This window comes from Pseudonaja textilis, chromosome 6 (assembly GCF_049901715.1).
Source record: "Pseudonaja textilis isolate UNSWEBS1 chromosome 6, rPseTex1.2, whole genome shotgun sequence".
NCBI lineage: Eukaryota > Metazoa > Chordata > Lepidosauria > Squamata > Elapidae > Pseudonaja > Pseudonaja textilis.
In genome coordinates, this window is record NC_141995.1 from 5079139 (window position 1) to 5105992 (window position 26854).

At 50.6% G+C, this 26854-nt stretch overlaps 2 protein-coding genes across 4 annotated transcripts in view; one reads left to right on the top strand and one right to left on the bottom strand.

Moving 5' to 3' along the window:
* Positions 1-1674: 1674 nt before the first annotated feature.
* Positions 1675-21328, top strand: NAGK (N-acetylglucosamine kinase). Of its 2 annotated transcripts, XM_087935724.1 has the most exons (10): positions 1675-1849; positions 5290-5374; positions 6828-6926; positions 10110-10251; positions 12040-12150; positions 13832-13944; positions 16281-16368; positions 17194-17291; positions 19462-19540; positions 21025-21328. In XM_087935724.1, exons 1-10 carry the CDS (start codon positions 1821-1823, stop codon positions 21213-21215), a joined length of 1035 nt encoding a protein of 344 aa, XP_087791850.1. In that variant the 5' UTR covers positions 1675-1820; the 3' UTR covers positions 21216-21328. The 2 variants fall into 2 exon arrangements, with proteins under 2 accessions (XP_087791850.1, XP_087791851.1); XM_087935725.1 differs by lacking the exon at positions 12040-12150 and having other exon boundaries at positions 1678-1849.
* Positions 21329-23905: 2577 nt separating this feature from the next.
* Positions 23906-26854, bottom strand: part of PAIP2B (poly(A) binding protein interacting protein 2B) — a 40906-nt gene continuing 37957 nt past the window's right edge. For both annotated transcript variants that reach the window (XM_087935728.1, XM_087935727.1), the window contains exon 4: positions 23906-26273. In XM_087935728.1, the coding sequence (XP_087791854.1) occupies positions 26217-26273 (57 nt within the window). In that variant the 3' untranslated portion in view covers positions 23906-26216. The remainder of the gene's footprint in view (positions 26274-26854) is intronic.

A 26854-nucleotide genomic window follows, 5' to 3' on the forward strand; every position in this document is an offset into this window, starting at 1 on the left:
TCTGTGTGTGTCTCTCTCTGTCTCTCTGTATGTGTGTGTGTGTCTCTGTCTGTCTATCTGTCTGTCTCTCTTCATCTCTGTGCCTCTGTCTGTCTCTGTCTCTGTCTCTCTCTCTCTCTCTGTGTCTATCTGCCTCTGTATCTATCTATCTATCTATCTATCTATCTATCTATCTATCTATCTATCTATTTTCTTATCTATCTATCTATCCATCCATCCATCCATCCATCCATCCATCCATCCATCCATCCATCCGATATATTATTATCATATATATTAGGACCTCCAGGACCTCCTAACTCCAAGCAAAAACCCCTAGAGAATAAGGCAAATAATAAAGTGAGGGATGGAAAGGAAGACAAACTCAAACACCATACAGGAGACATGGGAAACATACCCAGAGTCAGGCATAAATATCTCAAGGGCCTATATACAAATGCGCAAAGTCCGTGGAACAAACAGGGTGAAGTTGACCTATTAATACAAGAAGGTAGATACGACATGGTTGGAATAACAGAAACTTGGTGGGACCAAACCCACAACTGGAACATATTGATAGAAGGATACAAAGTCTTAAAAAAAAACCAAAAAACCAGACCCCATAAAAGATGAGGTGGAGTTGCACTGTACGTAAAGGACCACTATATTGCTACGGAAATGCATGAAACCAAAGACGAAAACCTCCTAGAATGCAGAAGGGTCAATATCAAAGAAAATGGTTAGATAACAAAGTACAGTAATGAAATACGTAGATTTCTAGAAAATAATAAATATATAAAGATGTATTTTTTAAATATATTATAACTACAAAGTGATTTTAGGATAGATTTGGGATGATAATATGAACTGTTATATAATAAATCAAGTAAATTATTAGCTATCTTGTAAAACATGAATGGAAAGAAAAGTATAGTCAAATGATTGATTCATAATGATACTGAGGTATTTAGTTTTTGATTGACAATATGAGATTATATGTAATGTCATTGTAATTGAAGACTTCGAAATGGAAGCACAAAATTATTTGTAAACCAACCGGCACACTGTACGTACACCTATGGAAGATAGCTTGATGTTTTTATGTTGTTTGTTTATGTTTGTTTTTAAAAACCAATAATTTTTTTAAAAAAAAATATCAAAGAAAAAAAAAGAATGATATAGCCATAGGTGTATATTATAAGCCACCCAATCAAGCAGAAAACATAGAAATCCTTTTTGCCAGCCAACTAACAAACATAGGCAGGAAACACACAACAATAGTAATAGTTATCATCTAATTAAAAATTGTTTTTTTTAAAAAAGAAGTCCAGCAGATGGGTTGTATGGGCTATTAGTCCCTCCAGATTGGGATGGGGGGGCGTTAGGTCTGAAACCGCCCCCCTCCAAGATTAGTGCTGGGGTCCCCAGACCTGGCCAGTCTTGGGGGGTACAAAGGTGTCTCCACAACCACCTGAAACCTGCAGGAACCTCTCCCTTTGGGGGAGGGGGACACACACACACGCTGCCCCCCCTTCCTCTCTTCCCGGACAGGGCCATCCCCAGCAGCCCTCCCACCCGCCCCGCCTTGGTGATTCCGGAGAAATCGCTTCACCTGCCGGACACCTGCCTTCTCCGACTGAAGCGGCGGCAGGAGGCGGGTCGTGAAGGACACGTGTCTCGGAGGAAGCGGGGCGGAGCGGGGCTGGAAACACGTGTCTGCCTGACAGTTCCTGCCCTGCCAGTCCCCGCCGCCGGAGGGCTGGCCGGGCAGGAGCTGTAGGAGGCGGCTGGAAAGAAGGAAGGAAGGACGGACGGGCGGGCGGGCGCGCAGGCGGAGCTCCATGGCTGCGGTCTTCGGCGGTGTGGAAGGGTGAGCCGGCCGGCCCCGCCGGGAGAGGAGCCGGGGAGGGGTGGGGAGGCTTCAAGCCGCTCCGAGCGCTTGGCTCGCCTTCCCCGCCTCACCTGGCGCCCAGGTGAGGCGCCAGGTGAGGCGGGGAAGGCGAGCCAAGCGGCTGGGGGGTGGGTGGGGGGGAGCTGCGCCCGCCCCAGATCGGGAGGGGGATTCGGCGGAGAGGAGGGGGCTTGGCTTGGAGTCGCCCACCCCCCGCCCAATTGGGGTGGCCGGACTCCAGGTATTGGGTGGTTCAAGCGGGGGCGAGGGGGGTCTTCTCTGGATCCCCGCTTTGGAGGGGCTCCGAGGACCCTTTTTAAAGTTGCGGGGGCCTTGGAGGGACCCCTTTGGGTATTGCAACTTTGCAACAAACGCTTCCCCCTCCCCTCAAACCCCTCGCCCGGTTTTCTCATCGCTGGCCTCCTGCGAGAAAGCAGGTGTGAATTGACCAGGGGAGGGGAGGCAGATGGGGGGCGGTGGGGGTCGGAGCTCCTGCAATCTCTGGGCCCGTTAAAGTCTACCTGAGGCCAGCAGCCTTCCTTCCCCCCAGCCTGGCGCCCGCGGGCCCCCGGTTGCAAGATGCTACCCACCGGCTGAATTCCGCCTTCATTCGCAGCAGGCGGAGGAGGAGGAGGAGGTCGTGGTGGGTGACGTCATCGGGGCTGGAAGGCAAAACTTACTAGAGCAAGAAATTCTTTCAGAGGCGTTGCATCCCTCTTGCATTTAAATTATATATATATATATGAGAGAATTCTTTTATTCTTCACAGATGTTGCTCCTAAAAAAATGGCCTCCCTGCAATATTCTCGGGGTTGGCGTCGCTTGAGCTCCACCCCCCCCAAACAAGGAAAGAGCGACATTTCCCAGGTTGCAAAAGAGTTGATGTGGCTGTGCAGGGCTGCCGTGCGAGGAGGAGGAGGAGGAGGAGGAGAGGAAGAGGAGGAAGGAAGCGATGAAAAAGCAGGGCTGAGATCCGGGCTGGGCTGAAGGCTTTGCCTGGTTCTTGGCCGGCTTCTCATTGGAGGGAACGTTGGAAACCAAACCTAACTAAGCCGGCAGGATCGTGGCTTGCAAGCTGGAGAGAAACCAAGGAGCCTGTTTGGTGGGCTTAAAAACAGGGTTTCTCACAGTTTGGGGAAACTTGCAGAATGGAGGGGAGGGACTTCAACTCCCAGAATTCTCCAGGCAGCCAGTCAGGGTTGGTGGGCGTGGCCTGGGAAGTTCCCCACACCCGGATAAGCAGAGCTTGTAACCAAGATTAGACCAAGGACCCAACAACAATACCCAATCAAGGAACTATCCGCTCAGATGTACAATAACAACCCAGTCACGGAACTACTGAGAACGCTCCCACCAACACTGTGAAGGCAAGCCACTTGTGTACAAGCAGGTAGCAAACCCCATTATCTTGGAAGGCTGATGAGGTTCCCTAGTTGGGTCATGAAACGTCTGCAAGGAAGCAACCCAAGTTCAGGGTGCTCCAAGGACCGCACAGTCGTCGCTTCCTCTTCCTCTTCCTCTTCTTCCTCCTCTCCACACACCCCATTCCCTTCTAGCACTGAAGAAGTTCCCTAGTTGGGTCATGAAACGTCTGCCAGAAAATAACTGAGCTCAGAGGAGCACCAAGGACCCCTCAGTCTTCTTCCTTTCTCCTCCCCCTCCCCCTCCTCCCAAGACCACACTCCCTCCTAGCACTGATGATGTTCCCTAGTTGGGTCATGAAACGTCTGCAAGGAAACATCCAAGCTAAGAAAGCATCAAACACCCCACAGTTCAACCTTGGGCCACCAAGATCCCCCCCCGTGCCCCTATTTTCTATGTTTTTTTTCTATTTTGCCATGGAATTTTTACGTTACAGGTAGTCCTTGACTTAACAACAGTTTGTTTAGTAACCATTTGAAGTTACAACAGACTTGACAAAAAGTGATTTAGGACCGTTACCTTCCAAGAAACTATGCCTCCCAAGGCATCTGCTGTGTCCCTTTTTCCTGCTGGGGGCTCAGATTTACAGATTAACAGAATTGGAAGGGACCTTGTAGGTCATCTAGTCCAACCCCCCCCACTGCCTAAGCAGGAGACCCTACACCATTTCTGACATATAGCAGTCCAGTCTCTTCTTGAAGGCTTCCAGTGATGAAGCTCCTACAACTTCCAAGGGCAACTTCTGTTCCATGGGTTGATTGTTCTCCCAGTCAGAAAATTCTTCCTTTTTTTCCAGGTTGAATCTCTGCTTGTTCAGTTTCCATCCATTGTTCCTTGTCTGGCCTTTGGGTGCTTTGGAGAATAGCTTGACTCCCTCTACTTTGGGGCAACCCCTGAGATATCAGAACAGTGCTATCATGCTTCCCCCGGTCCTTCTCTTCATTAGACTAGACATGCCCAGCTCCTGTAACCATTCTTCATATGTTTTAGTCTCCTCATCATCCTGGTTGCTCTTCTCTGCACTCTTTCTAGAGTCTCAACATCTTTTTTATAATGTGGGGACCAAAACTGGATGCAGTACTCTAGGTGTGTGGTCTTACTAAGGCTTTACACAGAGTGGTATTAGTCCCTCCCTTGATCTCGATTGTATCCCTCTGTTCATGCAACTTATTGGCTTGTTTGGCTGCCACTGCACACAGCTGGCTCATAGTTAGCTGGTTGTCCACTCAGACTCCAAAAATCCCTCTCACAGCTGCCTCTTATCTGCTGGGTCTCCTGCCTGTTGGCCCTCCTCTCCCTGCCCACCGCCCCAGCGTCATTCTCACCTCAGCCATTACGGAGGGTCTCTTGCGCTGGAAGCTCCCTGTTTCTCGATCACCCCCCTTCTCTGATCAGAGACAGTGGATTAGATCAGTTTATAAGAGGCTGGAAACCGTTTATGGACTTTCTGCCTGTTCGCTAGGTGTTCAGGAGAGCCCCTAACTAAGATTCTGCACGGTTCAGAGAAACCCCCCGCCCCCCCCAAATCCCATTCCTGGCTGGCCCCGCCCACTCTGCCCCTCCCCTCCCAGGAGTCCCCCACACCGCCTGTTTCGGATCCAAGTAAGCGCAGGGTGCGCGTGGAGGCTCGGGGAGGGCGAAAAACGGGCCTCCCGGAAGTTCGGGAAGGCCGGAAATGGGCCTGTTTCTGGTTTCCAGGAGCCCAGGAAGGCCGTTTTCATCCTCCCGGAGGCTCGAGGAAAGCCTCAGGAGCCCGGGGAGGGTGAAAACACCCCCCCACACACACACACTGTGGTGCAGGAGGCCAACTAGGCCACGCCCACCATAGCCACGGCCACCCAGCAACCGGGTAGAGAACCTGTTGCTAACATTTTTTTGAAGCCTACCCCTAGCTACCTGTATTTGACACACACACACACACACACACACACAAACACAAGCTGGAAAGCAGAATCATCTCCTGTAGACCCTCAAGTGGCATTTTTCTTCCTCTGCAGGGGCGGAACCCGCTCCAAGGTGGTGCTGCTCTCTGAAGATGGCAAGATCCTGGCCGAGACCGAGGGGCCCTGCACCAACCATTGGGTGAGGATGTGTCCCTTCTCAGGGGGGGTGTGTAAGAAAGCAAAGGGAAAATGTGAGTAGGGGGAGCTGCTTGATCTGGCTTTCGTTCTATGCACGTCGGGGAAAAACCCAGCCCTATGGCAGTCTTCCTTGGGAAAATAATATTTAAATAGCATTAGCACTTATAGACGTATCTTCTGCTTCGCAGCGCTTTACAGCCCCCCTCTAAGCAGTTTACAGAGCCAGACTCTTGCCCCCAACAATCTGGGTCCTCATTTTACTGACCTCAGAAGGACGAAAAGTTGAGTCAACCTTGAGCTGGTCAGGATCGAACTGCTAGCAGATGGCAGAATTAGCCTGCAACTGCTGCATTCTAACCACTTTGCCACCATGGCTCTATGTCTGCCTGCCTGCCTGCCTAACTAACCTATTTATCTAATCCTAATCCTAATCCTAATCCTAATCCTAATCCTTATCTATCTATCTATCTATCTATCTATCTATCTATCTATCTATCTATCTATCTATCTATCTATCTATCTATCTATCACTAATCTTATATACCACTTCACAGTGCTTTCCAGCCCCTCTCTAAGGGGTTTTGTCAGCCTCTTGCCCCCAACAATCGGGGTCCTCATTTTACCAACCTCGTAAGAATGGAAAGCTGAGTCGACCTTGAGCCGTTCAGGATCGAACTCCTGGCTGTGGGCAGTCAGCCTGCCCTACTTCATTCTAAACGCTGTGCCACCATGGTTCTAAATCTGTCCTTGCCTACCTACCAACCTACCTACCTATCTGCCCAAATACATACATACTTAACTAATCTATCTAATCTATCATCTTGTCTATCCATAGCAATAGCCCTTAGATTTATATTCCGCTTTGCAGTGCTTTACAGCCCTCTCGACACCATTGACGGAGTCAGCCTCTTGCCCCCAATAACCTGGGCCCTCATTTTACTCACCTCAGAAGGATGGAAGGCTAAGTCAACCTGGAGCCTGGTGGGATTCGAACTGCCAAATTGCAGGCAGCCGGCAGTCAGCAGAAGTAGCTTGCAGTACTGCACTCTGACCACTGCGCCACCGAGGCTAAGCGCTAAGAGCTGACCAGAGCTGGCCTAAGATGGCCGCCTCCCCACCACCTGCCCCCCAGTCCAGAGCTGGCAGCTACCACCTCTGTTGGCTGTGCTTGGCAGGGCTGGGTTTTTATTGCCAGATGCAGCCTGGGCTTGAGGATGGGGGAGGCCGGAAGGAGATACCCCTCCCCCCGAAAATAGAGATGGCCGGTGGGGGGCTGGGGGGGGACGACCAGTGAGGGACGTTGATGTGAAGAAACCAAGCCTGTTATGATAACGGTGGGAATCCAGCAGGCAGAGGGAAGGCCAGTTATTTTTACAAGTTTTACTCAAGTGTGCAAGAAGGGGGTGTAAGTGCAAATTGAAAGAGGTGTCTCTTATTTTTCTCTGGGCGAGAAGCTGGTTGGCTCGGACACCTGCCTGGAACGGATTGAGGCCATGGTCCAAGATGCCAAAAGGAAGGCTGGGGGTGACCCACACACTCCTCTTCGATCGCTGGTGAGTCTCCTTGTGATGACCGGGGGCGGGGGAGGCGATACAAAATAAACACAGTCACAAAACCCTGGTGAAGCCCCTTTGATTCCTTCACTTTGCTTCCAAGCTCCAAATATCCTTGACGGAAGACAAGAAACTCCCACACAAATAGTTACAAGAAGGAGGGGAAAAAAGCAACACAAACCAGGCAAGATAAAGGCTGGAGGACGTCCACAGATAACAGAATATACACTGGGAAGGATGCCAAACTTAGAGAGGAACCATAAACTAGAGAGATTTCCACGCTTTGTTTCCAGCGCTTGTCTGTACGCATGTCCGTCCTCTTATCCAGTTCTCACAGCTGCAGCCCATGAAGGGGATCAAGGCCCTTTCCTCCCCCATAGACCACACCATTTACTTCTCTCCCTTATCCTCTCTTCCCTGCGTGCCCTAGGATGGAGAGGGGATGGGCCTGGGTCCTCCTCTGACTGCTCAGCCGGCCTCTGCCCTTCCCCAGCCTCCTCCACAACCTCCGGAGCCTCACTTCCACTCCCTGTCGGCTGTTCCTCCTCTCCCTCGGAGTCAGTCTCCACCAGGGGCATGACACTCCTGCCCCCTTTCCAGGAAAGCCGCCCCACCTCTTGTCAGGGTTATTAGACCAAGCCGGAGAGGCATGTTGTCTACAGCCCACGAAAGTGCTCGGTTGGAGAATGTGATTTATGACACACTGTGGGAGGAGAGGGGAAACACAGTCATAGTTGGGCAGTAAATTACGTGGAACAGAGTCGACTTCGCTTGGGAAAAGTGCCGCCGCGTTGCTCCTAATAAATCATTGGATTTCTTTTGAAACTTGGCTCGAAGCTCACGAATAAATTAGGGCGTCCGTTGGAACCCTGACACCCCGGTTGTCACTAGGCAGCTGCTCACGGGCATTAGGGAACTACCCAGGGCAGATGGGAGAAAGAAGGTAGGCATGTTGGCATCACCATGTCTGGGACAGGAGGTCGGGATGCAAGCCCACAATGTCACCAGCCAGTCAACATCTTGGTGTTGTCCCGGTTAGCTGTGATGCTGTTGGCCCAGGTAAGAGAATACCGTATTTCCCATGTATAAGCACCCTTTGTATAAGCCACCCCCAATTTTTGGACTGTGAAGTTTTGAAAAAAATATTTTATTAGAGAAACAAGTTATGAAGAAAGAAAATTTACAAAGAAACAAAATTCGACGTCTAGATCTACAACTTCGGTCATGACGCTGAAAGCGGTGCGGGCGACGCTAGCAATCTACGCATCGGAGCGAGAGTAGGAGCGAAGCATTCAGGCCGATGCCTAGCGTAGGCATTTCTATCGCGTACTCGCACTTCGTAATCGTATCATCACGTACAATTTTTACAAAAAGTATAGCATACTGCTGGAAAACCAGTTTATTCCTACTTTATTATTTTATGCATTTTTCACGTATAAAAAGTGTACCTGCTTTGTATATGCCACCCCTACTTTTTGGGCTTGAAAATTTTGGAAAAAAGGGTGGCTTATACATGAAATACGAGTAACAGTCTTGCAATCTGACTCCCTGCTCAAGCAGGAGACCCTTACAGAATCATAGAATGACAGAGTTGGAAGGGACCTTGGAGGTCTTCTAGTCTGACCCTTTGCTCAAGCAGAAGACCCTAATCCATTATGGACAAATGGCTGTCCAGTTCCTTCTTAAAAACCTCTATGGATGAAGCACCCAGAATTTTAGAAGGTAAAGTCGTTCCACTGAATTGTTCTCACTGTCAGGATAATTCCTCCTTAATTCCAGGTTGCTTCTCTCCTGGATTAGTTTCCATCCCTTGTTTCTTGTCCTGCCTTCTGGTGCTTTGGAGAATAGCTTGACTCCCTTTTCTTTGGAGCAGCCCCTGAGATATTGGAAGACTGCTATCATGTCACTCCTCGTCCTTCTTTTCATCAGACTAGACATTCCCAATTCCTGCCTCCGTTCTTCGTATGTTTTAGCCAAGAGTCTTCAAACTTGGCAAGTTTAAGACTTGTGGACTTCAACTCCCAGAATTCCTGAGCTAACATGACTGGAGGAGGAATTCTGGGAGTTGAAGTCCACAAGTCTTAAAGCTGTCAAGTTTGAAGACCCCTGGTCTATTATCTGTCTGTCTGTCTGTCTATCGTCTCCCCATCCACCCATCCATCATCTATCACAAGAGTCTTCAAACTTGGCAAGGTTAAGACCCCTGTCAAGTTTGAAGACCCCTGGTAATAGACCCCTGGTCTATTATCTGTCTGTCACCCACCCACGTCTGTCTATGGGAGACCCCCATCCACCCATCCATCATCTATCACAAGAGTCTTCAAACTTGGCAAGGTTAAGACTTGTGGACTTCAAGTCCCAAGATTCCTGAGCTAACATGACTGGAGGAGGAATTCTGGGAGTTGAGGTCCACAAGTCTTAAAGCTGTCAAGTTGGAAGACTACTGATCTATCATCTGTTTGTATGTTTGTCTATCGTCTCCCCATCCATCCATCCACCCACCCACCCACGTCTGTCTATCATCCATCCATCCATCCATCCATCCATCCATCCATCCATCTATCCATCCATCCATCCATCCATCCATCCATCCATCCATCCATCCATCCATCCATCCATCCCATCCATCCATCAACTGTCACAAGGTCTTCAGGCTTGGCAGCTTTAAGACTTGTGGACTTCAACTCCCAGAATTCCTGAGTTAAAATGACTGGAGGAGGAATTCTGGGAGTTGAAGTCCATAAATCTTAAAGCTGTCAAGTTTGAAGACCCCTGGTTTTAGCCTTCCCTTGGGTAGCAAGAGAAGTTGTCCAGGTTTGCTAGAGAGGCTCAGCCTCAGTTTGTGGTCATTGGGTGAAAGTGAAAGTAGGAATAGCTTCCTTCCTGAGCTTCCAGCCCCAGGAACCCAGGGAGTTGACTAGAAAAGAGTCAAGAGACTGCTCCATCCAGAGGTTCCAGATGTGGCGCCACAGCTCCTAGATACCCACCTAGGTGTAGTCCATGACCTCTGAAGGTCCCCAGGACAAGGGAAGTTAGGGGATGTCCTCCTGCTGCCTTCCGCCATGATTTTTCCCCTAATGCTGGTACACTTTGGGGCTGTCCCCTCCAGAATCTGGGTCGGGTTGTTGGGGGCCTGTCAAGTGGTGGCTGGGGGCTCACAGTGTGGCTGCCTGTTGACTGCAGGGCCTCTCCCTGAGTGGAGGGGAGCAGAAGGAAGCCATCCAGAAGCTCATTGAGGACATGAAGAGCCGCTTCCCACATCTGAGCAAGAGTTACTTCATCACGACCGATGCCATTGGGGCCATAGCTACTGCGACCAACACCGGTAAGCCTGCCCCTCCTTCCTTCCTTCCTTCCATCCGTCCCTCTCTTCCTTTCTTTCCTCCTCCTTTCCTTCCTTCCCTTCTTTCTATTCCTTCCTTCTCTCCCTCCCTCCTATTTCCTCCCTCCTTCCCTCCCTTCCTTCCTTCCTTCCTTCCTTCCTATTCCTTCCTTCCCTGCCTCTTTTCTCCCTCCTTATTCCTTCCCTCCCTTCTTATTCTTTCCCTTCCTATTCCTTCCTTCTCTCCCTCCCTCCTATTCCTTCCTTCCTATTCCTTCCTTCCCTCTTTTCTCCCTCCCTATTCCTCCCTCCTCCTATTCCTTCCCTCCCTTCCTATTCCTTCCCTCCCTCCCTATTCCTTCTTTCCTTCCTTCCTTCCTTCCATCCCCCTCTCTTCCTTTCTTCCTTCCTTCTTTCCTTCCTTCCTTCTTTCTATTCCTTCCGTCTCTCCTCCCTCCTATTTCCTCCCTCCTTCATCACTCCTATTCCTTCCTTCCTTCCTTCCTTCCTTCCTTCCTTCCTTCCTTCCTTCCTTCCTTCCTTCCTTCCTTCCTTCCTATTCCTTCCTATTCCTTCCTTCCCTGCCTCTTTTCTCCCTCCTTATTCCTTCCCTCCCTTCTTATTCTTTCCCTTCCTATTCCTTCCTTCTCTCCCTCCCTACCTTCCCTCCCTCCTATTCCTTCCTTCCTTCCTTCCTTCCTTCCTTCCTTCCTTCCTTCCTTCCTTCCTTCCTTCCTTCCTTCCTTCTCTCCTGCCCTACCTTCCCTCGCTTCCTATTCCTTCCTTCCCTCCCACTCTTCCCTCTTCCCTTCTTTCCCTCCTTCCTATCCCTCCTTCCTTCCTATGCCTTCCTTCCCTGCCTCTCTTCTCCCTCCCTATTCCTTCCTCTCTTTGTCCTATGCCTTCCTTCCCTCCCTATTCCTTCCTTCCATCCTCCCTGAGCTTGTTCGTTTATTTGCAGGTACTTCATAGCCCAATTAGTTCACATCATCAGTGCAAGGAACTGTGAGTTGCTCCCTGGTTAGATAACAATCGTTTGCCCGCCCAATTTGGCAGGGTTGTGGTTTTCTCTTCCATAGTTCCTTCATTCTGGTTTTCTGCTGGATTGTTTGTCCGGCGTTAATCCCTGCTTATCTGGCTTTCGGCTGCTTCTGGCCTTTTCGTTTCCTTCTTAGCTTTTTTGCATTGCCTCTTTTTAACAGTGTGTAAATGTGGCTTATTTTTACGTGTCTATCGATGGCCGATTGGCCCGAGTGCCAGGCTGTCAGGAATTCTCTAGCCACGTTTATTAAAATTTAGCTTGGTTTTAGGAGGAGCTCCCCGATTCTTGTGGAAAGTTGGGTTTTATTTTGATAGTGGAACACCGGGTTAGTGTCGGTTTGTTGGTTTTTTTCAACAGAATTGTTCCTCATTTCTCACTGTTGCTTCTGCTGGTGAGCTTATCCAGAAAGGATAGTGCAGGTAGTCCTCAATTTATGACCACAATGGAGCCCAAAATGTATGTTGCTAAGTGAGAAATTTGTTCAGTGAATTATGTCTCATTTTACGACCTTTCTTGCGACGGTTGCTAAATTGTCAATCCCTACCATTCTTCAATTAGGAACACGGCTACTAAAAGGGGGCCGAAATTACTTGAGCAGACAGTCCTTGACTTATGATGGTTTTGTTTAGTGACCATTTGAAGTTAAAACAGCACTTGAAAAAAAAGTTACGTAGGATCACGTTTCCCACTTACGACCGTCACGGTCTTCGCCATCTGACTCCCTTCGTGGTCATCCCTTTCGTCTCCAGGCGGTGTGGTGCTGATCTCAGGAACCGGCTCCAACTGCAAGCTCATCAATCCTGATGGGTCCCAGATCAGCTGTGGAGGATGGGGCCACATGATGGGAGATGAAGGATCAGGTGAGGAAATAACCGCTGGACCAGGATCTCCCCAACAGATACATCTGCAGTTTTGACTTTGGAAGATTTCAAGTCCTATCACTGACATGGCCAGATTGGCTGGGGTGTGTGTGTGTTGGGGAGAAACAACCTCTTGGACTTCTTCTTGGGAGATTCAGACCTTAACAGATGAACAGAGTTGGATGGGACCTTGCAGGTCATCTAGTCCAACCCCCCCGCCCAAGCAGGAGACCTTACACCATTTCTGACAGGTGGCAGTCCAGCCTCTTCTTGAAAGCCTCCAGGGATGAAGCTCCCACAACTTCTGAATAACAGAATAATAACAGAATAGGAAGAGACCTTGTAGGTCATCTAGTCCAACCCCCCCCCCACCCAAGCAGGGGACCTTACACCATTTCTGACAGGTGGCAGGCAGTCCAGTCTCTTCTTGAAAACCTCCAGGGATGAAGCTCCCACAACTTCTGAAGGTAACTTCTGTTCCATCGGTTGATTGTTCTCACCATGGTAAAATTCCTCCTTATTTCCAGGTTGAATCTCTCCTTGATTAATTTCCATCCATTATTCCTTGACTGGCCTTCAGGTGCTTTAGAAAATAGCTTGACCCCCTTCCTCCTCTCTGGGGCAGCCCCTCAAATATTGGGACACTGCTATCACGTCTTCCCTGTTCCTTGTCTTCACTAGACTAGCCAGGCCCAGTTCCTGCAACCGTTCATCGTATCTCCAGATCTTTGATCATCTTAGATAGATTAACAGAGTTGGAAGGGACCTTGTAGGACATCCAGTCCAACCCTGGCCCAAGGAGGAGACCCTATACCATTTCTGACAGATGGCAGTCCAGTCTCTTCTTGAATGCCTCCAGTGGTGAAGCTCCCACAACTTCTGAAGGCAACTTCTGTTCCATCGGTCGATCGTTCTCACCATGAAAACATTCTTCCTTATTTCCAGATTGAATCTCTCCCCATTCAGTTTCCATCCGTTATTCCTCGTCTGGCCTTCTGGCGCTTTAGAAAATAGCTTGACCCCCTTCCTCCTCTCTGTGGCAGCCCCTCAAATACTGGAAGATTGTTATCCTGTCTCCCCTGGTCCTTCTCTTCCCTAGACTAGCCAGGCCCAATTCCTGCACCCGTTCATTGCGCGCTCCAAGGTCTCTCTCAGCTCGGGTATTTTATTCCATTCTTCCTACCTGCACCAGTGAAGAGGGCCAATTCAAGGTAGCTTTCTATAAGGTTGCCCAGGATCTTGGACACCACATGAAGAGGCTAGTGATGTGCCACGGGTTAATGCACACTCCACATTTATCCCCTAACACAGGAGTGGGCCACTCTGCCAACTTTACAACTGGTGGAATTCAATTCCCAGAACTGGCTCAGGAATTCTGAGAGTTGAAGTCCACCGGTCGTAAAGTTAACATAGCTGGCCCTCCTTGCCTTAACAGAGCCTAGATCAATTTTACCGAGTTTTGCCACATGCTGAAAAAGGCGATGGAGCGATGCCCCTAGGCGGAGAAGTAACACCTTTGAGCCTCCAAGAACTGGCTACCAAGAACTGGCCTACCTTACCTAAGCATGTAGTATAGCAGCTTCCTCGGGAACCCAGCGCACTGGGTTTTACGTATTGCATGGATGGGCATGAAAGCAAAGTCCAGTCCACCGGCTGACCGTCTCTTTTGGTGTTCTGGCAGCTTATTGGATCGCCCACCGGGCAGTGAAGATGGTGTTTGACGGCTTGGACAACCTGGAGGTCCCACCACACGACATCAGCTACGTCAAACAGGCCATGTTTGACTACTTCCAGGTAAGCAGGGGGTCCACCCCCCCACCCCACCCCCTGCCCAAACCTGTTGTGATTCGCCGGCAGCTGGGTGCGGACGGCTGATGTCACGGAGAGCGAGGACTCAGATGAGGGGCCTGCATGTGATGCAGGGATGGGGCCGAGACCCTCAGGGAGTGGAAAGCTGCCTTTGGAGATTGCGGAGGCTGGCAGCTGTGAGGAAGAGGACCCCGAGGAGCCTGTGCCCAGTGCGTGCAGGGCTGCTGAAAGGAAAGAGCAGCTGCAGCAGCACGGGTGACTCCGGGAGTAAGGCTGCAAGGTGATGGCCGCTCCTTTAAGGGATAAAAGCCAGCCCTCGGAGGCGGGACTCTTTGCAGGAAGCAAAGACGTTCTTGCACTTCAAGCCTTGTGGAAGTTCGGATGATCCTGGTTTGTGTTTGGAGACTTTGGGGTTTTGATTATTTCCTTGCAATTTAATCCAGTGTTCTTGGCAGCCTTGCACAACGTTGGCAAGGCTTGTTCTTCTCTGGGACAATTAGTTTTTCATCGCGCTTTTACTGTGAATGAACGGAATTCACAGGGAAGCATTAAAAAGGTTTCGCTTTTATCTCTCTTTGGTGTTTGTTTGCTTCGAGTGAGGCTTTGGGTCAGAACAAAGCCAGACCTTCAATGTCCCCCCTCCTCTTCTGGTGGGGGACTTTTTGTCTGTGGGAAGGGGAAGGCGGGCCAGAGTTGTAGGTCCACTGAAGCAAGAAATCTCCCATTGGGAAAGCTATAGATACCCCAAGGGTGATGCTCTGGGGCTGGTGGGGAGGAATTCCTGGTAAGAAGAGCTCAAGTAAAGGTTGGAACTACCTCTTAACTCTTCTTCCGATTTCAGAGGAGATACACTCTGCAGTGGAGACACATCTGCAGGATTTCTGAGCGCCAAGCTTTAGAAGCTTCCGAGCATCTCTTGTTACGCTAGAGATGAAAATAATCTGCACCTTAATGCATAAGTCGATATTATGGTGATTGGTTGCACGGTCAGCCAGATATTCGGATGGGGTTTGGCATTTTTTATTCCTTCGTCATCCTTCCCAAGGGCCTGCGATAGGGAGGCGTTGGATGGGATTAGAGGTGTTGTGGCAGGATGTCAGCTCTTGCCAAATCAAGCTGCCTTTTGCAATTGACCGAGGGTGAATTTGTCAAGGCCGATGGTGTTCAAGTGATGTTCTAGTTGTTTTGGGATTGCATCCAAGGCACCGAGGACCCGACTTCGTGTGGGGGCTCACATTGCAGCCCTGGTCAAAAGGTCCCAGCAGAGATTAGACGACCTGAGACTTCTCAGGAAACAACAACTGAATGGAAAACTGCTGGTGAGCTTCTACCGTTGCACCATAGAGAGTATCTTAATTTACTGCACCTCTGTATGGTTTGCCAATTGCACAGGGGCAGATAGGACAGCGCTCCAGAGGGTTAACGTCATTGCCCAGAGGATCAATTGGTTGCCCTCTCCCCTCTTTGGAAGAGCTTTATAGCTCCCGCTGCCTTAAGAAAGTTCAAAACATCCTCAAAGATCCATCTCATCCTGGCACCCCTCTTTTTTTGAACTATTACCATCTGGCAGACGGTGCAGGATAATAAAAACAAGGACCAATAGGCTGAAAAACAGCTTCTATCCCAGGGCAGTAGCTCTTTATAGTGTAGTGTAGTGTTGGTGTGGTGTTGGGGGTTTCCGGTTCAATGTATGGAGGGTGAAGGATGTGTGTTTGTGTTTATTGTCATGATGTGCACTGAAGATGGTGTTTGATTTCGTTGTACGAGGTGCAATGACAATAAAGTAAACTAAACTAAACTATTAATACTGGTAACACCTTTTTCTTGCTTTTGCCACAGTCGTTCTATTTCTATTTTCAGGTCTCTGAATTTTGTTATCTTCTCCAGTTCTTTCTCTTCTCTTCTGCTGTCTCCAGCTACTGTCACGTCCGTTATCCAGAATTTTGTCTCTCTGATCAACCATTGTTAAATCTGGGTGTTATGTGGCAGGTGCCTGTCCGATTGACTTCTAAACTCCGAGACCAAATTAGCCTCCCTTCTTTTCTGTCATTATGTCTATTTTATGGTCCTACCAGTTCTTGCTTGCAGACAAGTGATCTTCCAATGCGCCATTGTTGCCACTTTTGTCAGGCTGTTGCTTCTAGTAAGTCCGTGGGATCTCCTTGCAGCAGCTAACTAGGTAGTCCAAATCATGTTTATTATACGGTGTTTGGGATTCGGATTGGCTTTGGGAAAAGGAAAAGGAGGAAAAAAAGGGGAAAAAAGAAAGAAGAGGAAGAAAGGAAGGAAAAGGAGAAAGTTTTCTGCATGTTTTCCGACAGGTTTCCGACCGAATGGGGCTCCTAACTCACCTCTACAGGACGTTTGAGAAGTCCAAGTTTGCAGGGTTCTGCCTGAAATTGGCTGAAGGTAGGTCTGCAGGTCGAAAGGATGGGTAACTTTAGGATGCCAGGAAAAAAAAACAAACTGCAAGGTCCCTGCTCAGCCTGATCCTTAATCAAGTTCTTGGATTATATTGAGCCAGCAGGAGGAAGTTTTCGCTTTCAGTATTGGGTGGTTGCAGTATTGGGGGATTCTGGGAGTTAAAGGGCACCCACCTTAAAGAATCCTGGCTGGGGGGGATCCTGGGAGTTGAAGTCCAAACCCTTAAAGCATCCTGGCTGAGGGATTCTGGGAGTTGAAGTCCACCCACCTTAAAGCATCCTGACTGGGGATTCTGGGAGTTGAAGTCCAAACCCTAAAGCTCTGCCTAGATTCTGGGAGTTAAGTCACCCTTAAAGCATCCTGGGATCTGGGTGAGTCATCTGGGAGTTGAATCCCTTAAAGCATCCTGGCTGAGGGATTCTGGGAGTTGAAGTCCACCCACCTTAAAGCATCCTGGCTGAGGGATTCTGGGAGTTGAAGTCCACCCACCTTAAAGCATCCTGACTGGGGGATTCTGGGAGTTGAAGTCCATCTTGGGTTGTCAAACTTGAGATAACACCAGTTAGGCTATCAAAAAGGAAAATCAAACGGGAGACGCCCAGGGTTGCAGACCCTGTTGTGAAGCTGTTCAGCTTCAAAAGTGGCCAGTTTGGCTGGCATACAGATACTCTGGCACAATCCTCAGCTAGGTTATTTTTACCCAAGTCGCATCTTGTAAGAAAGAACCTTCTGGGGGCGAGTGTATATATTGCACGCTGGTCAGGGAGGGGAAAATAAAAGGGTAAAACCGTTTCTCTGTCTGTTACATAGGTGCCAAGGCTGGGGACCCCCTGTGCCGCTACATTTTCCACAAGGCTGGAGAAGTCCTGGCCCGGCATATCGTGGCCGTTCTGCCTAAAATTGACCAGGTAACCTGGGGTGGACAGCAAGGAAAGGGAAGGATTGAGGGGCGGTTACTGCTCTTCTGACCTAAGCTTCCCAAGATCACGAAGCAGACTGCTCGTCCCGACAAAACCCCTTTTTATTTAGGTTAAGGTGAATTCCCCTCTAGCAAAATCCCGGCAGCCTTTCATGAGATTTCATAACTACAGACCATTTTGTATCAGGCTTGGAGAGTTGCCAGGCCGATACCTTCCAAACGCTACTCTGTAGCAGAAATTCCTCGGCAAGAAGTCGGGAACAGGTCTTCAACCTAATGAATTGAACTAATTGTCTCCTGCAGACCCCACTCCCCTTTTGCTCCTCTTTATTCCCTAATGGGAGGGGCCATTCACCGTTCACCTGTGCCCTTACTCCCCAGTCAACCCATGTCCCTTAACTGTTCCCTTCTCCTGGCAGCTCTGTGCTTGCACGCACTGGGAACAGGCTCCAGCTGCTCTTCTTCCCCAGGGATCTCCGACTCCGAAGGCAGATGATAACTGTCAGACGGCCCTGGCCCCATCTCTGCCTCCGATGCTGAGCACTCGTCAGTGCCTTTCCCAGACTCCAGGACGGGCCCACGTTCCTCCCCAACCTTCTCACTGTCTGAATCTGCCACCAGCTCCGCTGGCCACTGGCAGGCCACAACTACTTCCTTTCCTTAGTACACACACCCCAAAGTTAATTTTGGCTCATGAAGCAGCCATATTGATCCTGGGACATAACTGGGGGGAAAGTGAAGTTCAAGGGCCTCCCAAGGAGGAGGACAGAAGGGGATTCTCTTTTTACTGATCTGCATCCAAGCTGGCTTTTAGCAGGAAGCGTGTCCTTCTCTGGAGCCTTTGCCCCTAAGCCATTATGTGGTTTGGCACCTTGTATGAATCCAGCCAATGGTGGCTTATTGGATAAACCCTGGCGTAGGTAGGAACCACGGAAAACGACGTGTTGCATCTTACACATCGACCAAACAGGACAGATACAGACTCCCAACAGATAGTTAGGACTGCAGAACGAACCATCTCCACCAGCCTGCCTTTCACAGAGGATGTGTAGATCGGGCAGGTCAGAAGGAGAGCTGAGAAAATAACTATGGAGCCCTCACGTCCTGGACATAAACCGGGTCCACTCCTCCATTCAGAACGTCGCTATAGTGGTGTGTCTAGTGGCGTGCCAAAACAATTAGGCACAAAGGCAGTTTTTCCCCTCGTGCCTCATATCTAATCCTCAGAGTGCTAACACAGTGTTCCCCAAACTCGTGTGTATGTGTGTGTTGGAGGGAATGACTGGTGCTCGCCTGCCACTTCCACAGCCCGGTTCCAAACAGCTCACAGCCTAGTAGTAGACTGTGGCCCATTGGAGACCCCTAGTTGGGTGGGATTCAGCTGTTTCGGACTGGTTCGGGCGAACCGGATGTTAAATTTATACCTGATTTGCCAAACCGGTAGTTGAACCGACTGGCTGGCCCCTCCCCTGCCAGGAGACTCCACACGGCCCATTTTGGATGCAGGTAAGTGCAGGGTCCGTGTGGAGACTCTGGGAGGGTGCAAAACGGGCCTTCTGGAAACAGGCCTGTTTCTGGCTTCCCGAGGGCTTCCAGAGCCCGGGGGAGGCCATTTTCACCCTCCCAGAGGCCTGAGGGAAGCCTCCGGAGCCTGGGGAAGGCGAGAAATGGCCCTCTCAAAAGTTCCAGTAGGCCACGCCAACCACGGCCATGCCACGGCCAGCAAACCGGTTGCTGGGATCTTTGAATCCCAGCCCTGCCCCTAGTCTTAACATCTATGTGTATTTACCCCTATAGTAAGGCTGGAGTATTATTATTTATCCTTGTTATCTTCCCTATTATTATTTATCCTTCTTATCTTTACTATTATTGGTATGATTATTATTATTATTATAATCCTCTCTATTGCTTTGCAAGGACACGGAGTGCTTCTACACCAGAGACAATTCCTTGGGTGTCTGTCTAATCACACTGGGCCAATGGTGGGAAGAAAGGTCCTAAAATGAGGCAAAATTCAAGTAACCAGTGCCTTGCTCGGCGACATAAATTCTGGGCCCAATCCCGGTCATTAAGTCGAGGACTACCCATACCCTGGACAGAGGGGCCATCAAAGGCGACCCACAGATTCCCCACATCTTCTGATGCTTGTTTCCCTGCAGGCCTTACTCCAAGGGGATCTAGGATTGCCTGTTGTCTGTGTGGGATCTGTGTGGAAGAGCTGGGAGATGATGACGGAAGGTGAGGAATCTGCTTCCGTGTTGGCTGCCCCCAGAACAGGGGTCTCCAACCCCCACCGGCCACTTTAAGACTGTGGACTTCAACTCCCAGAATTCCCCAGCCAGCTTCTGGGAGCTGAAGTCCACCAGTCTTAAAAGTTGCTGGCTGGGGAATTCTGGGAGTTGGAAGTCCACCAGTCTTAAAAGTTGCTGGCTGGGGAATTCTGGGAGTTGAAGTCCACCAGTCTTAAAAGTTGCTGGCTGGGGAATTCTGGGAGTTGAAGTCCACCAGTCTTAAAAGTTGCTGGCTGGGGAATTCTGGGAGTTGAAGTCCACCAGTCTTGAAGTTGCTGGCTGGGAAATTCTGGGAGTTGAAGTCCACCAGTCTTAAAAGTTGCTGGCTGGGGAATTCTGGGAGCTGAAGTCCACCAGTCTTAAAAGTGGCCAAGATTGGAGACCCCTGCCCCAGTGAAAAGGAGGGCCAGTGCCAGCTTAAAAATCTTGGGCTGCCCAGGAAGTAGGCCAGTGATGGCGAACCTTTTTGTTGTGGTGTGCCGAAAGCTGGCACCCACAATGCAATGCGCCCTGCCCCTCCTGCACATGCACGGGCAACACCCCCTCTTACCTGCACTGCGCACGCACGCGCCTCCCAGTTGATTTTTGGCCCATTTGAAGCTTTTTTTTGACCTCCCAGAGGCTCAAGGGAACCTTCTGCAGCCTCGGGAGGCCGAAAAACGGGCCTTCCGGAAATACTTCCGGAGGGCCTCTGGAACCTGGGGGAGGAGGCTGTTTTCACCCTCCCAGGGGCTCATGGGAAGCCTCTGCAGCCTTTGGAGGCCGAAAAACAGGGCCATTTTGGCACTTCCGGTATTTACCGTAAGTGCTGAAATGGGCCTGTTTTTCAGGAGGCCGAAAAAAAGGCCTCAAACGGGCGGAAAAATCAGCTGGGAGGCCCACGCATGCGCAGTGCAGGTAAGTTTGGCTGGGGCTCTGCACACCACCCGTGGCACGCGTGCCATAGGTTCACCATCGCGGAAGTAGGCAATGCAGCAGGATAGCAGGTCTTCCCTTTTGGAAGCAGAGGGAGCTGGGACCCTGCTTGAGCTGTCCAAGGCAAGGAAAGGGATCTGGTGGGAAGGATCCACTGGCTCTCCTCACAGGATAGCAGTGCTCCAATATCTCAGGGGCTGCCCCAAAGAAGAGCGGGGACGACCTATTCTCCAAAAGCCCTGAACAGGCAGGATAAGCACCAACAGATGGAAGGAAACTGACCAAGGAGAGAAGCAACCTTCCAACTTGAGGAGAAATTTCCCGACAGAACAGTTTTATCAGTGGAACTGCCTGCCACCAGAAGTTGTGGTTGCTCCATCCCTGGAGGCTTTAAGAAGAGACCACTGGCTGGGAATGGTGTAGGCAGGGTCTCGTGCCTGAGCAGAGGCTTAGTTCAGACTAGATGACCTCCAAGGCCCCTCCCAACTCGATCGCTCTGTTCTTCTGTGCTTCCAGGATTCATCCAGGTCCTCAGCCAGGCGCACAGCAAGCGGCTCAACAGCGCTTTCTCCAAGCTCAGCCTGCTGAAGCTGAAGCAGTCTTCGGCCCTGGGCGGGGCCAGCCTGGGAGCCAAGCATATCGGCCAGGCCGTCCCTCTGGACTACAAAGCCAACGTGGACGTCTTCTACACACATTCTTTTGCCTAGAGATGGCAACTCCAACCCATCCTTAGCGATGGCGGCTTCAAAACGTGGAGACTCTCGGCTGCTGCTTTTGGAGGGGATCAGTTTATACGGGCAGGTCCCCGCACATGCACACACAGTGTTGTCGTTAAAAAAAAAATAGTAGTGTGGTCTCAGGTGGCAATACCACACATATAGCAGCGTGCCTGGATACAGGTAGCCTTAACGGTAGCAGGGGGTTAGATTAGAACAGGGGTCGCCAATCTTTTGGACCTCAGGGATCACCAAACTCTTACTTTTAAGTCCCACGGACCAGAGACCCTGGGAAAACACCCCCAAAAAGTCTGCAGGAAAATTCCACACCCCGTTTTCCTAATAATTGATCATTCTTGATTTGGGATTGCAGGATATCATCTCCAGCTCCGTTCTCAGGGGGAGAGAAAGGGAGAGACTTTTGGCTTCATGCAAGGAAAGCAGCAGAAGCCGCAGAAGTCTTTCTTTCTCTCCCCCAAACTCTGCCAGAAATGACTCTTTGTGAGACTTGTCGCACCGGCGCAGCCTCTTGGAGCAGGAGGCCTTGCAGGGTCCCAAAGACTCACTTCTGGCGGAATTTGGGGGAGAGAAAGAAAGACTTTTGCTGCTTTCCTTGCGTGCAGCCAAAAGCAGAAGAAAGAAGCAACCCAGTGGCCAGGCCATCTCACTACCTCGTGTTGTTATGCGACGCAAGCCTTGTGTTCCTGTGCAGCTTGAATTAATTGCTTTGAGGGTATGTGCGCTTTGGGGGTGACATTTCTCTCTGGACCACCAAAGTTTTCTCATGGACCACTAGAGGTCCCCAGCCCAGGTCCTTTCTAATTGTTATTCTCTTGCAACCGTTCATTAAATGACTGGTCAAATTTACTAGGGCATTGAAACGAGGGACTTGTGGCTGTTTTTCACACTTTATGACCATTGCAGCATTCTCCAGGGTCACATGATCAAAATTCAGGCGCTCGGCAACTGACTCAAGAGTTATGAAGGTCGCCATATCCAGGGGTTGCACAAACCCCTTTTGCGACCGCCTGACGAGTACAAGCCGGTGGGGCTGGGGGTTGGGAAGGCAGATTGGCTTAGCAACCATGTGACCAACTTAACCGCCAAAGCGATTTGTAATTCTGGCAGGGAAGGTCATCAAATTGGGGCAGAAACTCACTTTAACCACTGCCTCGCTTAGCAGCGGACATTTGCAGCTCTGTTGTGGTTTCCCCTGGCCTGCAAGCTCGGTTGGCAAACTTGGATTCCTGCTTGCCAAGGAGATGGAATCCAGTCAGCTCTTGCTATATCCTGGACCGACTGTTTCCTACTGGCCATCGTGGTTTGAGCCAGCCCAGGAAGGCCCTGGCTTTTCCTGGACAAAGATGGCCCAGAGAGGGGCTCAGCAGGGGCCCTACAACCGTGGGGCTGTCACCAGCTGGAGCAGGGGTCTCCAACCTTGGCAACTTTTAAGACTTGTGGACTTCAACTCCCAGAATTCCCCAGAAAGTCTTTTTTTTTTTTTTTGAGTGTTTCTCTGGATGGAGAAGTCTCTTGAACCTTTTCTAACCAACTCCCTGTGTTCCATGGGGTTGGAAGCTCAGGAAGGGAGTCCTTCTTTCACTGTCACCTAATGACCACAAACTCGGGTTGAGGTCCTCTCGCAAACCTGGACAACTTCTCTCACTACCCAAGGGAAGGCTAAAACCAGGGGTCTTCAAAGCCTTGACATCTTTAAGACTTGTGGACTTCCAACTCCCAGAATTCCTCCTCCAGTCATGTTAGCTCAGGAATTCTGGGAGTTGAAGTCCACAAGTCTTAAACTTGCCAAGTATGGAGACCCTTGGGATATATGGATGGATGAATGGATGGAGGTCAGACAGATGGGGATGGATGTGGAGACGATAGACAGATATAAATGGTAGACCAGGACAACTTCTCTCACTACCCAAGGGAAAGCTAAAACCAGGAGTCTTCAAAGCCTTGACATCTTTAAGACTTGTGGACTTCCAACTCCCAGAATTCCTCCTCCAGTCATGTTAGCTCAGGAATTCTGGGAGTTGAAGTCCACAAGTCTTAAAAGTTGCCAAGGTTGGAGACCCCTGCGCTGGAGAGTCAAGAAGTTAGGGCCTAACAGGCATTTAAGACCTCCCGTAAAGCTTGATTGACACTTCGATAAAAGGTGTTGCAAAATACCCTTTGCCTCGTGAAGCAACCTGGTTTATCCCAGCTTCCCAGCCCTGCCGTCACGCTGTCTTGCCAGCTGTGCCTGCATCTCTGCTGCCTTCCCACCCGCCCCCTCCCCAAACCAGGCCGACATCCCTGGGGGGTGGGGGGGCTGAGGGGTGGCAGAGAATTTCCTGCACCAGCCGAGAAGACCCTAAAAAGACCCTGGGGCACCACACACCCAGCTCAAAATCCATTTATTGAAGAATGCATTCTTGTAAAAATGGGGGCAGCGCGTCGTTGCAAAGGCTTCCTTGGGAGGGGAAAGGGGGGGGGGGGCTTGCACCATCCTGCCCCTCGCTTCTCATCCAAACGAGTCACGGTGGAGAAATATATAAGCCCCTCGGTCCCACGCAAAGCTTAAAAGCCAGAATCTAGAGCCATTCCTGTTCTCCCTTCCTCACCCAAACCCTTCCCCCAAGACCGGGGGTGGGTGGGTGAGTGGGTGGGTTATTGGAGCATTTTTTTTAAAAAAATTATTTTTTTGCACCAGTTTGCAACACCCGGACTTCCTATGTCAACTTTGCCTCGAAAAAGGTTGGGGAAAGAGAACCTGATGTCGGCCTAGCTCTGCTTGCAAGCAGCTGTGTCCAGAAAAGGAAAAAAAGGAAAAGGAAAGGAGAGATAGATGACAGGAAGAGACAGAGGAAAGGCAGGAAGGAAAAGAAGAGGCAGGCTGGGTCTCCCTTCAGAGCTAAACCTGACGGCACAGATTACCTGTCCCCAGCCTGGACTTTCTACCGGGAGCTGAACTACAAGCCCCATCGTGCCAGGGGGTCATGGGGATAGGGAAGGATGAGCTGTCAGGAAGGGAACAGGTTGAGGCAGGCTGGCTACAGCGAAGATTTAGGGCAGAGGTGTGACACGACCGCCCTTGTGGACTTCAACTCCCAGAATTCCTGAGCCAGCCATGCTGGCTCAGGAATTCTGGGAGTTGAAGTCCACAGGTTAAAAAGGGCCGTAACTCCCGACCCATGACTTGGGGGTGGGGGGTGAGAGGAGCCATGTTGTTAAGCAAAGGAGGAAGGAGGAGGTCACACTTGCCATCCTGAGTAGTAGCTTATCTCCCACAAAGAGGTCCTTAGCTTGGAGTGGGTGGATGGACGTTTAGACTGTATCGAGCAACGTTGAAGACTTGTGGACTTCAACTCCCAGAATTCCCCAGCCAGCATGTGCTGGCTGGGGAATTCTGGGAATTGAAGTCCACAAGCCTTCAAGCGGCCATGTTTGGAGAGCCCAGGATGATTATCCCAAAGAGAAGGCTGGTTTTTTTTCTGTCAACAAGCAGAAGGGAAATCTCTTAGGAGCCTCCACAACCCTGGCCAGAGGCACAGTTTAGGGGTTGCCCCGAGCTCCTTTGGGTCGAGGGAGCCTTTCTGCTAGTCAAAGAGGTCCCATAAAGGATCTCTGGACTTCCTTGCCTGGTGTGGTGCCTCCTGAAGACCCCACTCATCCTGCGGGGCTTCTCCTGCCAAAGCGGCCTCAAAGAACGACATGTCCTTAAATTTCCACCGAGCAGCTTTACAAAGAAGGACCGTTTGGGTGGGAGATCACAGGAGTTAAGCCTTTGCTCGAAAAGGAAGGCAGGCAGGCAGTCGCCGCTTGCTTCCTTCCCGCTCCAGGCCTGGGCCTTGGGGAGCCTCGGGCCCGTTGGGTGGGCGCTGGGTGGTTCTTTTCGTGGGAGGAAGTGGCAGTGGGCCAGGAAGAGAGAATGGTGGGCTCCCTCAGGGAAGGCTGAACGAAGGATGGGGATTCTAGATGGCCAGAGATGGCCAGGACATCTCTGGTGGAGGGACCATCGGCCATCTTTTTTAGGATGTCCAACTTAAGCAAGTTTGAAGACTTGTGGACTTTAACTCCCAGAATCCCCCCAGCCAGCTGGCTGGGGAATACTGGGAATTGAAGTCCCACAGGTCTTCAAACTTGCCAAGATTGGAGACTCTTTATTTTGTGGGGGTTTGCTCTGACTGGAAGAGGGAATTTGAGAAGAGGCATAAAGGATAGAAAATGGCAGCGAGGGCTACACCCGACGCCCAGCACCCCTTAACGTATCAGCTCCTCTAAAAAACCCACCGCCTCCCTCTTTCCCTCCAAAGGAGAACCCCAGCGGTTGGGCCAACCAGGACGGAGGGGACATCCATCCGAGCCCACAGCCGCCCAGCCTTCCTGTCCCCCCCAAAAAAACACCCAAGCGGCTGACCCCAGTTCCCATCGACGCCTTCCACCCACCCCACCCCACACCCACCCACCCTGGGCAAAAGCAAATCAGAGGAAGGGGGCTGCCCCTAGGGCTGGAGAAGCAGAAAGCCAAAGCCCGCGTGCCCGCTCTGCTTGCCAACGTCCGCCAAGAAAGGGGGCACCTTCGCTTACCCGCCCTGCCCGCGACAAAGAGGTCCCCAAACCCCACCTGGAGGAGCAGCTAACCGAGGGGAAGCGGGCAAGGGGAACGGGCAGGAAACGCTGCCGGCGGTCAGGCGAGGCTGGAGGCGGTTTGAACCGAAAGCAGAGGGGGGGGGTGCCCCTCTCCCCTGTCCGGAGGTGCCCCTTTGGCGCCGTCCCACGGTGAGCCCGGCTCTTCTCTCTCTCTCCGCTTGGTTGCCAAAGTGTCCCAGCGCAGCAAGGCGACAAGAGGGATGAAAGTAGCTTAAGGGGCTTCCGGATCGCCGGACGAGAGTCTCTTTCCCACCAGTGCCGGTGGGGCCCGCTCCCCCCACCCCATTCCCACACCCACCCAGGGCAGAGAAAAAAATGTCTTTAGGGAAGGGGGGGCGGGGCGGGGCGGAGGACTCAGTACTTCACTCCAGGAACGAACTCCTTGGCGTCCGGGTTTAAGGTGCTTTTGCTCTGCAAAATGGGGGAAGGGGAGGGGAAAGAGGGAGGGGAGAGAAGAGAGGTTAAGAGTTACGGAGGGTCAACGTCAGGAGGAATCCAGCACAAGTGGGCCAAACTACGGCCGTCCAGTTGCGACAACGCTGGAAAAAACCGCCGGTCCTCGTGCTTATAAATTTCTGCCTTGAAATAACGTGGGTTATAGATGTCGTTCATTTGTAATTTATAGTCCCTAATTTCTCCCGTTCGTCTAAATCAATATTGTATCCAAAATTTCTATTTCTATTCCATTCCGTTCCATGCTTTCTATTCTATTCTATTCTATTCTATTCTATTCTATTCTATTCTATTCTATTCTATTCTATTCTAATTCTAATTCTAATTTTCGCTTTTTATCGTATTGTAAAACGCCCACAATCGTGTTAACAGGGAGATGGGTGGCACACAAATTTAAAGGAGAATATTTGTAGCTCGGCGTTGAAATGAGGGGGTCCTGGGCGCTCTCTGAGCTGGGTAGTTTGCTTGCAGATGTTTTTGCGACCCAAACTAGTTGACAGCATCAGTGCATTCACTGTCAGAGGATTTATCAGTGGGGT

Excerpts from the sequence above, each read along its gene's own strand:
- NAGK (XM_087935724.1), top strand. The coding sequence starts at position 1,821 with ATGGCTGCGGTCTTCGGCGGTGTGGAAGG. Across the intron at positions 1,850-5,289 it reads GTCTTCGGCGGTGTGGAAGG|GGGCGGAACCCGCTCCAAGG; the intron begins GTGAGCCGGCCG and ends CTTCCTCTGCAG. Across the intron at positions 17,292-19,461 it reads TTCTGCCTAAAATTGACCAG|GCCTTACTCCAAGGGGATCT; the intron begins GTAACCTGGGGT and ends GTTTCCCTGCAG.